The sequence below is a fragment of the Marmota flaviventris genome, chromosome 5 (genome assembly GCF_047511675.1).
Source record: "Marmota flaviventris isolate mMarFla1 chromosome 5, mMarFla1.hap1, whole genome shotgun sequence".
Lineage (NCBI taxonomy): Eukaryota > Metazoa > Chordata > Mammalia > Rodentia > Sciuridae > Marmota > Marmota flaviventris.
Window position 1 is genome coordinate 65154494 of NC_092502.1, and position 14148 is coordinate 65168641.

The 14148-nt window shown below is 34.5% G+C and overlaps 1 protein-coding gene across 1 annotated transcript in view; it reads left to right on the plus strand.

Annotated features, from left to right (window-relative positions):
* Positions 1-14148, plus strand: part of Lars1 (leucyl-tRNA synthetase 1) — a 68395-nt gene that overhangs the window by 9884 nt on the left and 44363 nt on the right. Inside the window, exons 3-8 of the mRNA XM_027927739.2 lie at positions 2971-3058; positions 3417-3497; positions 7058-7195; positions 10105-10266; positions 11923-12035; positions 13145-13208. Coding sequence (XP_027783540.1) covers positions 2971-3058; positions 3417-3497; positions 7058-7195; positions 10105-10266; positions 11923-12035; positions 13145-13208 — 646 coding nt within the window. The remainder of the gene's footprint in view (positions 1-2970; positions 3059-3416; positions 3498-7057; positions 7196-10104; positions 10267-11922; positions 12036-13144; positions 13209-14148) is intronic.

The window sequence follows — 14148 nt, forward strand, 5'->3', positions numbered from 1 at the left end:
ATCAATGTGCAGATGTGGAAAAGATAAGAAACTGTGTGTAATGTCTGAAATGGGCTAAAGGACATGACTTCCACTTTCTGCCTTCAAATTAAAATCTTCTGTGGAATTCTTAGAGATTTTTCTACATAACTCTGTGTGTGTGTGTGTGTTTATTTTTTATTTTTTTGGTGGTAATGGGGATCTAACTCAGGCTCCTCTCACATCCTAGGCAAGCAAACATTCTACCACTGAGTTATATCTCCCCCCTCTAAACTTCTATTTTTCATATTCAGATAAGGGAGGAGTTTTATCTTTACTTATAAAGTGAAGTTATTCTGAGAGACTCATAGTGATAATTATCTCCAAAGACACAAAATAAATGTTTGAAGGGTTTCTGTATTTGAGGATCTTATTTCATAATTTTTTAATTGTCTTGATGCTAAGATGATTTTAAGATGTTAGATAGTGATACAATATTGGGTAAAAACAAAAACATAATGTCCCTTGGAACATTGCCATAATAAACCTATGCATCAATTATAAGATGAATTCCAACTTCAAATATGTTGAAATATGTAAATATATTCTTCTTCAAATTGAAGAGAAACAGCAATAACTATAACAATGATAGTAGCTAACATTGAAGATTTACTTGCTAGGAAACACTCTGGTTTTTACATGTATATTCTTATTTAATCTTATTCTAACTCTTTAAGGTAAATAATTAAAAAAAATAATTTTAGTTGTATGTGTACATAATAACTTTATTTTTCTATGTGGTGCTGTGAGAATCAAACCTAATGCTTCACACTTGCTAGGCAAGCACTCTATCACTGAGCCACAACCCCAGTCCAGTAAATAATTAAAATATTTTTAGTTGTTGATGGACCTTTAGTTTATTTATTTATATGCAGTGCTGAGATTTAAACCCAGGGCCTCACACATGCCAGGCAAGTGCTCTACCACTGGGCCACAACCCTAGCCTCCTTTTTAAAAAAAAAAAAAAAAATTTTTATTTTGCAGATGAAGGAACAGAGACTAAGTCACCAGCTCAGGATTGCATAGCTAGGAATTCATGGGGTCTGGGCTTGTTTTAGAATTTTCTAATTCTAAAGTGTATATTCCTTGCTACGTAACTAACTTTAATAGAATATATATTGTATTTTTTTTAAGAGAAAAAAATACCAAAATACAATTTCTGATGTTATACTTTAAAGTATAATATTACTATATTATACTATATTACTATAAATAAACTGTATTTTGGTTTTAGAATTTGGTCAACTTTAAGGTATTGAAAGTTATCAAAAGTTGGTGCTGGGGATGTAGCTCAGTTGGTAGAGTGCTTGCCTTGCATGCACAAGGCCCTGGGTTCAATCCTCAGCACTCTCCCCACGCGCCCTACCCCCCACCAAAAAAATAAAGCCCTCTGAAAGTAATCAAAAGTGAACTGAAGCTGGGCATGGTGACACATGCCTGTAATCCCAGAAGCTCAGGAAGCTGAGACAGGAAGATTGCAAGTTCAAAGCCAGCCTCAGCAACATTAAGGCTCTAAAGCAACTTAGTGAGACCCTGTCTCTAAATGCAATACAAAATAGGGCTGAGGATGTGGCTCAGTGATTGAAAGCCCCTGAGTTCAATCCCCAGTACCCACCCATCAAAGAAAAATGAAATGAAAAAGCCGATTTGTTCAACAAAAGAGAATGACCTGTGGGTGTATGTATTAGTGCTGAGAAAACTAAGTAATAAAATGTTGAGTGAAAAAAATCCAATAGTAGAAGTCTCTATAAAATATACCATGTTTTATATAAAATCCACAAGAGAGTAAAGCTAAATGATATATTATTTATGGACATGTAAACTCTTCAAAAGAAAGGGAATGATATAAACAAATTTCAGGATATTGATTATCCCTGGTAGAAAAAAGTGGGGAGGAACACCCAGGTAGTAGTATCAGTGGGTTTAAAACTTGGATAGTGCATTTACAAATGCTGCATAGCATATATAAGCTTTCTGTTCCTTTTAGTTTATATAATATAGCATATATATGCTGTACAGCATATGTATGTTAGATGTAATTCATGAGGAAAAATAATGTCACATAATAAATAGCATTAAAAAGGTGTTTTTTAAAATAAATCTATCACATATATATTATAGGGTGTTTTATTTTACTTAAGGGACTTTGAGGGGCTGGGGATGTGGCTCAAGTGGTAGCGCGCTTGCCTGGCATGCGTGCGGCCCGGGTTCGATCCTCAGTACCACATACAAACAAAGATGTTGTGTCCGCTGAAAAAACTAAGAAATAAATATTTAAAAAAATTCTCTCTCTCTCTCTCTTTAAAAAAAAAGGGGGGACTTTGAATTGCTTTATATATGTCTAGTGAATACAATCTTATTTAATTAGTAAAACATTAAATTTATACGGATAGTTCCTAAGAGTATTAAATTTTTTAAATTAAATAATGTATTTTAGCTTAAGTTACACCTCTGGTATCTGCTACAAGATATTTATTTTTGCTTTTTGCTTTTTCACCCAGCTAAAGATGTTTATATCTTTTTTTCCTTTTTTGGTACCAGGGATTAAATCCAGCAGCCTTTACCACTGAGCTACAGTCCCAGCCCTTTTTATGTTTTGAGACAGGATCTTTCTGAGTTTCTTAGGGCCTCACTAAATTCCTGAGGTTGGCCTCAGGCTTGTAATTCTTCTGCCTCAGAGACTCTTGAGTTAATGAGATTACAGGTGTGTGCCACCGTACCTAGCCAAAGATGTTTATTTCTTAGTAGTTACCTACAAATGTGCTCTTTGAAAATCAAAAGCGAGTTTCAGTTTTAGAGAGCTTTTAATCTCTGGATTTATAAATTTACTTTTAAATAACTAAAATTTAACACATTATTTATATTAAAAGTTTCCTGCACCCCATCCCTCATTGTAAAAGAAACTTGGCATTTTCATTTCTGAACTTTATTTTTTACATGATTGTTTTACAGCAAGGGCAAATACTTTGCAACCTTCCCATATCCATATATGAATGGCCGTCTGCATTTGGGGCACACGTTTTCTTTATCCAAGTGTGAGGTAAAGCTTCTTCTACATTTAAATAATGGAATAGAATCCTTAATAAGTAATATTTTGAAGAAAATGGCATATGTAGAAATTGCTTCTTGTTAAAAAAACTTAGAATTCCTTAATTTTCATGTTTAGTTGATGTAATTTTTATATTTAATTTTCATATGTGTGTATTTGTGCAAGGTTCTAGGCATGTATGCATGTAACAAAACAAAAACGACAGTGCATTAGAATTTTGGAATGACTGTAAAATCTGGTGTTCCAAAGAAAGATAAGAAGAATAAAACTGATGTTCTTCATGAAAAATTAGCATTTTGTATTTGTGTCTCATGTATACAGTAATTTAAATTTAATTTTCTTTCTCTAGTTTGCAGTAGGGTACCAGAGATTAAAAGGAAAAAGCTGTCTGTTTCCCTTTGGTTTGCACTGTACGGGGATGCCTATTAAGGTAAGATTGCTTATAGGATTGTTTTTTACTTCTTTTAGTTTAGAGCAAATACTAATATCCAATTCAGGAGCTTGATATAGGATTTTCAAATACTGCTATATTAAAATGTTTTGTGAAATGAGTTGAGTTTATTATAGTGAAGATTAATTGAAAAAAACATTTGAAGCCACGTCCAGTAGTGATGCATGCCTAAAATCCCAGTGATTCTGGAGGCTGAGTATCACAACTCTGAGGCCAGCCTTGGCAACTTACAAAGATCAATAAATATATGTATACATACACAGTATCATTTGAAAGAGTACTTAAATAAAAGGTATACACTGAAGTCTAAGTGATTTTTTTTTGCTGTTTTTTAATACCTTATATATTCATGTCTATGTTGAAATTGTAATTTCTAATCAGCAGAATGTACTGTGATTTGTGCATTGGGACATATACAGAATGTTAGCATAAAGTACTAAATACTGGTATCATATTTTGATTATTTATTGCAATATTGGAGTTTCAAACTCTACCACTAGCTACATTCCCAGTCCTTTATATTTTTTGAGACAGAGTCTTGCTAAGTTGTTGATGCTGGCCTTGAAGAACTTGGAATCCTTCTGCTTTAGCCTTTAGTCTATGGGATTATAGGTGTTTGCTACTTGGGCTAGCTTGATCATTTTTATAAATGTTTTCATTCGTTATGAACTGACACTAGAAATAATTCTCAATGAGTAATGGACCAGAAAATTAGTGTTGAAAAAAAAAAATCCCCTAAATATAATGAGATTAGGAATTTCTTTTTATTTTCCAGTCTTTCATTTTGAAGAAGTCAAACCTACAAAAAAGGTGAAAGGATAATACAGTAAACAATATTATATTCTTTACCTGTGGTTACCAAGTCATACCCTGTACTTGTGTTAACATGTGCCACACATGTTAACATGTTCTCTTTCAACATAAACACATGTGCACATGTGCTCCCCCCATCTTTTTTTTTTTTAAATTTTTAAACAGTCCTGTGGGTTGAGCCCAGGGGCAGGCATTCTTCTACTGAGCTACATCCTCAACTCTTTTTTATATTTTGTTTTGAGACAGGGTCTCACCAAGTTGCCCAGGCTGGCCTTGAAGTTGTGATCCTCCAACTTTAGCCTCCTGAGTAGCTAAGATTATAGGCATGAATCCCCACAACTTGTTCTTTCCCTTTTTCTGTAAACTTTTTGAAGTAAGTTGGAGATGTATGTATCTCCTGAGAAGATAGACATTCTTCTACCTCATTACAGTCACATTATCCCCTCAAAGAAATTTGACATAGATGTAATATTATCATCTTTAAGCTCTGGCAAATTTCTTTCTCTTTTTAAAAAAAATTTTTTAGTTGTCAATGGACCTTTATTTGTTTACATGTGATGCTGAGAATCGAACTTAGTGCCTCACAGTGCTAGGCAATTGCTGTACTACTGAGCTACAACCTTAGCCCTAAATTTTTTTAAATAAATAAAAGTCCATCTCTTTTTTTTTAATGAAACTTTTATTTACTTATTTATTTTAAATATTTATTTTTTAGTTGTAGTTGGACACAGTATGTTTATTTTATTTATTTATGTGGTGGTGAGGATCGAACCTAGGGCCTCACACATGCCAGGCAAGTGTTGTATCCCAGCCCCTAATTTATGGTAAGTTTTTTTTAGCTGTCCTAAGAAGTCCTTCCTGGTGGATTATTTTTCTTTTATGGGTCACCTGTTGTATTAGCTTTCTTTAGTATATTTTATATATTTACATATTTTGTGGAAGTCTCATAATATGAATTTTTTTAATGATTCTTCAAGATGAAATTTGGGTTAAATACTTTGGCAAGAATTTTACATTGATGAAATGTAAATTTCCCCCATATCTGTCAAAAAGCATATAATTGTTTGTTTTTCTCATTTTAATAAAAACAAGTTAATACTATACAGATTTCTTCCTTCTAAAAGTGACATTTTCCCTTTATAATTAAAAAGTAATCTTTGGGGCCATACTTTGAGAACCTCTGAATATCCTGTTACTCAGTAACCAAGTGGATATAGTATTTTTTGATGATTTTTGTCTGTATTAATTATTGTATTGGTGGTTGCAAAATGGTGACTTTCTGATGTTATCTTTTTGATAACTGAAGCTCTTCTGCATTTAAGTGCTTTCTCTCTCTCTCTCTCTTTTTTTTTTTTTTAATTTGGTACTAGGGATTGAATTCAGGGGCAGTTTGCCACTGAGCTACATGCCCCAGCCTTTTTATTTTTTGAGACAGGGCCTTGCTAAGTTGCTGAGACTGGCTTTGAACTTGGAATCTTGCCTCAGCTTCCCAAATTGCTGGAATTATAAGCAGTTAAAAATGGAGGAGGTGCCACCATGCCTGGCACCTCCTCTGTTTTTAAAATTTTCAATTCTATGAATATATTTTTCTCATAACTGTAATGCTGCTTAGTTTCATCTTTGTGTTTTTTTTTATTTTTTTGTTTTAATTACTTACACATGACAATAGAATGCATTTGTGCACTTTGATATATCATACATAGATGGGATATAATTTCTCATTTTTCTGAATGAACATGTTGTAGAATCATATTGGTCAGGCATCATCTTTGTTTTCTTTTTAATATTTTTTTGTAGTTGTAGATGGACAGAACACCTTTATTTATTTATTTATTATTTTTATGTGGTGCTGAGGATCAAACCCAGTGCCTCATGCATGGTAGGCAAGCACTCTGCCACTGAACTTATGGCTCTAGCCCTCATCTTTTTCTTTTTTTTTAATTTTTTTATACCTTTATTTTGTTTGTTTATTTTTACGTGGTTCTGAGGATTGAACCCAGCGCCTCACATGTGCTAGGCGAGTGCTCTACTGCTGAGCCACAACCCTAGCCCTCATCTTTGTGTTTGCCAGTGGACTCATTATGATATAATTGGTAAGAGTTGGGGCAAAAAGCCCAGATTCAAATGTTAGTTTTTTAGCTTTCTAGTTTTATAATCTTTCTTAAATCACTTTCTTTCTCAGTGTCTTTTTTCTAATTTAGTACCTGTCCTGTCTACCTAGCAAATTGATCACGGTAAATAATGAACCATAGAAATTTAACTCTCACTACAAATATAATTATCTTTTTTTTTGGTGCTGGGGATTGAATCCAGGGCCTTTTGCATGTGAGGGAAGCAGACTCTACCAACTGACCTTATCCCCAGCCCCACAAATACAGTAATCTTTAAATACAGTAATCATTTAAATGATGCTGTTATTAGTATTTAAAGTAACATTATGTTTTATATATATTTGTTCTTCTCATGCCTAGCATATAATGTACTACATTGAGTATTCTGAGTATTGAATAAATGCTTGCTGAGGCAATCAACAAAAAAACTAATATAATTTATAAATTAGTGAATTTTGAAGTACGTGATTTGTCTTATTTGAGTTTTTTGTGATGATCTACATATGTATATTGCAAAATATTCAGAAAGTGTCAGTTTTGATTGGCTATAGAAACAATTGATACTCATTATTTCCTTGAATTTTGAACTTTACCATCTCTAATTTTGGGTTATAGGCATGTGCTGACAAGTTGAAAAGAGAAATAGAGCTGTATGGTTGTCCCCCTGATTTTCCAGATGAAGAAGAGGAAGAGGAAGAAATCAGTATTAAAACAGAGGATATAATAATTAAAGATAAAGCTAAAGGAAAAAAGGTTTGGTGGTTGTTGATATTTATGTTGAAGTTTTGTATTTGTGTATTTATTTGTGCATTCTCTTATTAGCACATTACCTGGCACATAAAATGTAATTTTAAAGAAGTATAAAATTAAAAATTTGTCTTTATTGCTTTTTTCTTTCCACTTTCTTTTAAAATATTTTTAGATTTACAGAGGAGTTGAAAGATAGTACTTAGTTCTCTTATAATCTGCAACCAGTTTTCTAGTGTTGTATTTTAACTATGATATAATCCTCAAAACTAAGGAATTAATATTAGTCCGTTATTATTGGGTAAACTATAGATAAACGTCAAAACTTAAATAATTTGAATTGAATTTTGCCTTTAAAAAAATTTTTTTGTTGTTGTAGATGGACAGAATACTTTTTACTTTATTTATTTTTATATGGTGCTGCTGAGCATTGAACCCACTGCCTCACATATGCTAGGCAAGCATTCTCCCACTGAGCTACAGCCCCAGCCCACTTTAAAAAAAAAAAAAAAAAACCTAATGTCCTTTTCTGTTCTAAGGTCCAATATAGGCTACTACATTGCATTTGGTTATTATGTGTCAGTACATCTCCTTAGTCTCCTCTGTCTTTATTGTCTTCTATGATTTTTGACGTTGTAAAGAGTAGTCTTCAGATAGATAATTTAGAGACAGTCTTTTTTTTTGTTGTTGTTGCTATAACAGAATACCACAAATTGGATGATTTATAATGATCAGAAACTTATTGGCTCACAGTTGTGGAGACTGGGAAGTCCTAGATTAAAGGGTCAGCATCTTGTGAGGGTCTTCTTGCTGTGTCATTCATGATGGAAAGGCAATTAGATAGCAGAAGAGACAGAGAGTAAGCAAATGTGTGCAAGAGGGGGGCAAATTTGTCCTTTTATTTATAAAGAACCCTCTCCTGTGATAATGGCATTAATACATTCATGAGGACAGAGCTCTCATGGCCTATAACCTCTTAAAGGTTCCAATGCTTTTTTTTTTAGTTGTAAATGGATCTTTTATTTTATTTATTTATATGCAGTGCTGAGAATTGAACCCAGGGCCTCATACATGCCAAGCAAGTGCTCTACCACTGAGCCATAACCCCAGCCCCAAGGTTCCAACTCTTAATAGTGTTAATAGAGGATTAAGTTTCTAACACATGCTTTGTGGGGCACATTCAGATCACATCATACACTGGCTTGCAATTTGGGTTTGTCTGATTTTTTTCTTATTGTTTAATTGATATTACTGATTATTGGAAAGAATACCAGAGAATTCATGTATTCTTGTCAATGCATTATGTCAGCAAGTAGTAGATAATATGTTTGATTGGTGAAATTAGCTTTTGTTATGGTGGTGTCTGCCAGGTTTTTCTCCTTTAAAGATTTCATTTTTTTTTCTCTTTATAATTATGTATTTTGGGAGAGTTAATTTGAGGCTAAACATTTACTCATTAACGTTAGCATTCATCACTGGATCTTGCTTATAATAGTGTTCTAGTGCTGATTTTGTTTTCTTCTTTCTGTATTTATTATTTAGAATTCTTCTGAGAGGAATATTTGTCCTTTTCCCCTAATTTACTTATTTATTCAATCTTTTTTGTATCAGTGTGGATTTATATTTTATTTAGGTTATAATCTAAACTGTCAAGGTTTTGTGTGTGTGTATGTCGTGGTGATTATTATTACTCAAATTGTTGTAGTTTTGGCCATTGGAAGTTTGTTTTTTGGTATAGGGATTGAACCCAGGGGCGCTTAGCCACTGAGCCATCCCAAGCTCCTTTTTATATTTTAGAGACACGGTTGTTGCTTAGGCCCTCGCTAAGTCACTGAGGCTGGCTTTGAACTCGAAATCCTCCTGCCTCTGCCTCCTAAGCCACTGAGATTACAGATGTGCACCACTGTCCTGGGCCATTAGAAATTCTTTTAAGTTGATTCCTAGTGTCCATTTGACACTCCTCATCTTTCCTTTCTTTATTATATATTTGTTACTTTTTATTATTATTAGTTTTTCTTTTGTTGAATTAGGGGTTGAATCCAGAGGCCCTCTACCATGTGTGAGACACTGGGTTCTATTCTCAGCACTGCATATAAACAATAAAAATAAAGGTCCATCAACAACTACAAAAGTATTAAAAAAAAAAGGGGGGGGGGCTGGGGATATAGCTCAGTTGGTAGAGTGCTTGCCTTGCATGCATAAGGCCCTGGGTTCAATCCCCAGCACCACCGCCCCCCCCCACCCCCCAAAAAAAAGAAATGGGTAGAGTCATGTTTCTACCATTGATCTACAAGTCAATTCCATCACACTCAAAACTCCCTTGTGCTGTCTTAATAGATGTATATTTTAATTTGACCTCCAACCCTGGGCATTTAGTTGCCTTTTTGATATTGGTAAATCCTGAAAAGGGAGAAAACTCTTGGGTAGTAGCTTATTTATAGCTAAAATAAAACTAATGTAAAAGAAGTATGTTGTATTAGAAGACAGGAAACAGAAAGTTTGGGACTGAGAGCTTACCTTCATGATTGGTAGTTCTTTGTCCATCTATTTAGTTACCATTGATATTAGTGTCTTGATGAATATCCTGACTGTACAGTTCTGTAGACAAAATAGTACACCTAACTTCTGCAATGCTCTGATGTATCAGCATTGTTTTGGAATTTAGAAAATCACCAAATTAGATTATTCAGTCAAAATTACTCTGGTCCTGGGGCTGGGATTGTGGCTCAGTGGTAGAATGCTTGCCTCACATGTGTGAAGCACTGGGTTCGATCGTTAGGACCACATAAAAATAAATAAATAAAATAAGGAATTGTGTCCATCTACAACTAAAACAATCTTAAAAATAAAAATTTACTCTGTTAAGTAGTTGTTGGTTATTATTTGATGGATTTTGTTTTTGCCTGTGTTTTCAGAGTAAAGCTATTGCTAAAGCTGGATCTTCTAAATACCAGTGGGGCATTATGAAATCCCTTGGATTGTCTGATGAAGAGATAGAAAAATTTTCTGAAGCAGAACATTGGCTTGATTATTTCCCACCACTGGCTATTCAGGATCTAAAGAGAATAGGTTTGAAGGTATGCTGATCACTTTCATAGTTGAAGAATATGTGAAGAAAGCACTTATATTTAAGTTATTTTAAAAGATTTGGATTAACTCTTACATTTGGAATAATATTTGCTGCCTGCATGCCACTAAAGAATTGTACTGTTTTTCATTTGAGCATTGAAGCACTTTAATATTTGTCTTAGTGGAATGTATCCTGGTATGTCAACAATTATTAGAAAGGGGGTCTACTGGCCAGGCACAGTGGTATAAGCCTGTAATCCCAGGGGCTCTGGAGGCTGAGACAGGAGGATTTCGAGTTCAAAGCCAGCCTTGGTAACTTAGGGAGGCAGTAAGACACTGTGAGACCCTGTCTCTAAATAAATTCAAAATAGGGCTGGGGGATGTGGCTTTGTGGTTGAGTGCCCCAGAGTTCAATTTCTGGTACAAAAAAAAAAGAAAGGAGGTCTACTAAAAACACATGAAGAGCTGGGCATGGTGTCATGCTCCTGTAATCCCAGTGACTTGGGAGGCTGAGGCAGGAGCATTGCAATTTGGAGACCAGCCTCAAAAATTTAGCAGGGCACTAAGCAACTTAGCAAGACCCCATTTCAAAATAAAAAAGGTTGGGGATGTTGTTTAGTGGTTAAGCGCCCCTGGGTTCAATCTCTCGAACCCAAAAGCAAACCACAGACATGAAGAAGCCAAAGATTAACTCGAATATTTAGGAATGTTATATTATTTAACTGTTTCTTCTTTAATTTATTATTGTTTCTGTATGTTTGTTAATATGTAAATGTGTTTAAAACATTTATTAAACTTGTCATTGTGGTAATTGAGATTTTATATATATATGTATTTTTTTTTTTTTTTTGGTGTCACACATTTCAGAATCCTTAAGTCTGAATAGTGCTTATGTTAATTAACATTATTTCAGTACCCTCAATATTCAGGCAGGACTTTGCCTGAAAGGTTTAGTCCTACTTCTTTCAATTAAACAGGTCCCTTTAGCAGCAACCATCTTCAGCTTTCACAATTAATTGGTACTCTGAACTCAGGGCCTTGTGCATGTGAGGCAAGCACTCTACCAATTGAACTATATCCCCAGTCCTGATATGTTATTTTAATAAGTATAATTTGAAAACTTTTTTTTAATAGTTGACATAAGGGGCTGGGGTTGTGGCTCAGAGGTAGAATGCTTGCCTGGCATGCATGAGGCACTGGGTTCGATCCTCAGCACCACATAAAAATAAAATAAAGATGTTATGTCCACCAAAAACTGAAAAATAAATATTAAAAAATTCTCTCTCTCTCTCAAAAAAAAAGTATTGTGTCCACCTACAACTAAAAAAATAAATGTTTAAAAAAATAGTTGACATCATTCTTTTTTTTGTGGTACTGGGGATTGAACCTAGAGATGCTTAACCACTGAGCCACATCCCCAGCCCTTTTTGTATTTTGTTTTGAGACAGGGTCTTGCTAAGTTGCTTTGGCACTTGCTAAGTTCTGAGGCTGGCTTTGAACTTGGGATTCTCCTGCCTCAAACTCCCAAATTGCCCAGCTTAATAGTTGATGTAATTCCAAGTTGGGGGAATAAAGGGTAGAAGAGTAAATAATTGATTTGTAGGAATTCTTTTAAAATTTTTGGAAATTTCTCAAAAATTACCTTTTCTTTTCTCCTTTTATAGGTAGACTGGCGTCGTTCCTTCATTACCACTGATGTTAATCCTTACTATGATTCATTTGTCAGGTGGCAATTTTTAACATTAAGAGAAAGAAACAAAATTAAATTTGGGAAGCGGTGAGTTTGATATCCTTTATAGAAAAGTAAAAATCATATAATTCTTGTTTTACAATTCAGTGTCCATAGGCTACTTTTTTTTTTTCAAGTGGTGAGGAGGATTGAACACAGAAGTATTCTACCTCTGAGCTACATCCTAGGGGCCTTTTTAAATTTTATTTTAAGGCAGGATTTTGCTAAGTTGCCCAGAGAGGACTTGAACTTGTGATCCTTCTGCCTTAGCCTCCCAAGTATCTGGGAGCTGCTGTGTCTAGCCTGTCCTTTTACTTTTCATAATTTTTTTTCTTTTTTTCTCTTGTATCTTTTTCTCTAGCCAGTGTCTTAATTTTCTTGTGCTGCTTTGTATTTGTGACAGATAGAACCAGGGAAAAGAGAATTATTGGCTTTTATGATGTTATTAAAAAGATTCCTGGCCAAGCAGAAAAATGATGATTTTATTTCTGTTTTAGTTTTTTTTTTTTTCCCCCCCATAGGGGGGAGGCGGCTACTGAGGATTGAACTCAGGAGCACTTGGCAGTAAGCCGCATCCCCAGCCCTATTTTGTATTTTATTTAGAGACAAGGTCTCATTGAAGTTGCTTAGCGCCTTGCTTTTGCTGAGGCTGGCATTGAACTCACGATCCTACTGGGATTATAGGAGTGTGCCACCATGCCCAGCTTAGTTTGCATTTTTGTTCCATAAATTAAGATTCTTTTTTGACTATGTAGATTAAATAAAAGCTATTTGCATTTCACAAGGGAATTTATATCTTATACTCTTTTTTGTGATGCTGGGGATTGAACCCAGGGCCTGGTGCTCTGAGGCAAACACTGTACTAACTGAGCTATATCCCCAACCTAGTTATAATCTTTCTTATTCATACCACAAAGTCAAGATCAGTGCATATTTTTCAATGGCATTACCTTTGATGGAGGTAGAAATATTTCATTAGTAACTAGAGTGACAGTAGAACTCATTTAGAAGTATAAATAATAGATGTAGACGGTTGTTCAGTCAGAAATTTTAGTTATAAGACATACTGGTAAGACATCAGAAGCAACATTGGCAAATATGTTAAGATATAATTCAAATATTATAATAGCTTCTGTTACTTCCTGTTTATTTCTTAGGTATACCATTTATTCTCCAAAAGATGGACAACCTTGTATGGATCATGACAGACAAACTGGAGAGGTGATTATTTGTGACATAGAATAGCTATTACAATAATCTTTTTTTTTTCTTAATACTTTTATTTAGTTGTTTATGGTGCCGAGGATCAAACCAGTGCCTCACACGTGTTAGGCAAGCACTCTACTACTGAGCTACAATCCCAGTCCTATAATAATCTTTCTTATGGCCCTATCCAGTTTTTTTGGTACTGGGGATTGAATTCAGGGGCACTTGACCACTGAGTCACATCCCAAGCCCATTTTTGTATTTTATTTAATAGAGACAGTGTCTCGCTGAGTTGCTAAGCGCCTGGCTTCTGGTGAGGCTGGCTTTGAACTTGAGATCCTCCTGCCTCAGCCTCTCAAGCCACTGGGATTACAGGCATGTAATCCCAGTTTTAAATGAGAAACCTAAAAATAACTTTATTGCAATACTGAGTTTTTTTTTTTAAATTTTTTTATTATTGGTCTGAGTTTTTTTTTTTTTTTTTTTTAATATTTTTGTAGTTGTTGATAGACCTTTATTTTTTATTTATTCATACATGATACTGAGAATTGAACCCAGTGCCTCACACATGCCAGGCAAGTGCGCTACCACCGAGCCCCAGCCCCAGCTCCCGCCCCCTGAGGTGTTTATTCATGATACTTTGATGGGTGTCAAAAGGGAAATCACAATATCATCAAAAGTGCCTGTATCATATCTATGACTTGCTACTCTAAGAGCAATCTTAGGACCAGCTATATCACCTTGTTCAGAAAAACACTGTTAAATAAATCTCACACAAAAATTGTGGAATCAAAGTGCTGAATCAAAGCTTTTTAGAGTGGGGCCTAGGAATCTGTTTTTATAAGGCTGTCAGTGTGACTCATATGCATGTTAATGTTTGAGAAGCACCATTTGGAAAATATACAGCTCTAAAAAGAGTGTGGGGAAAGATAATGAGATGTGTGGTTAAATATCT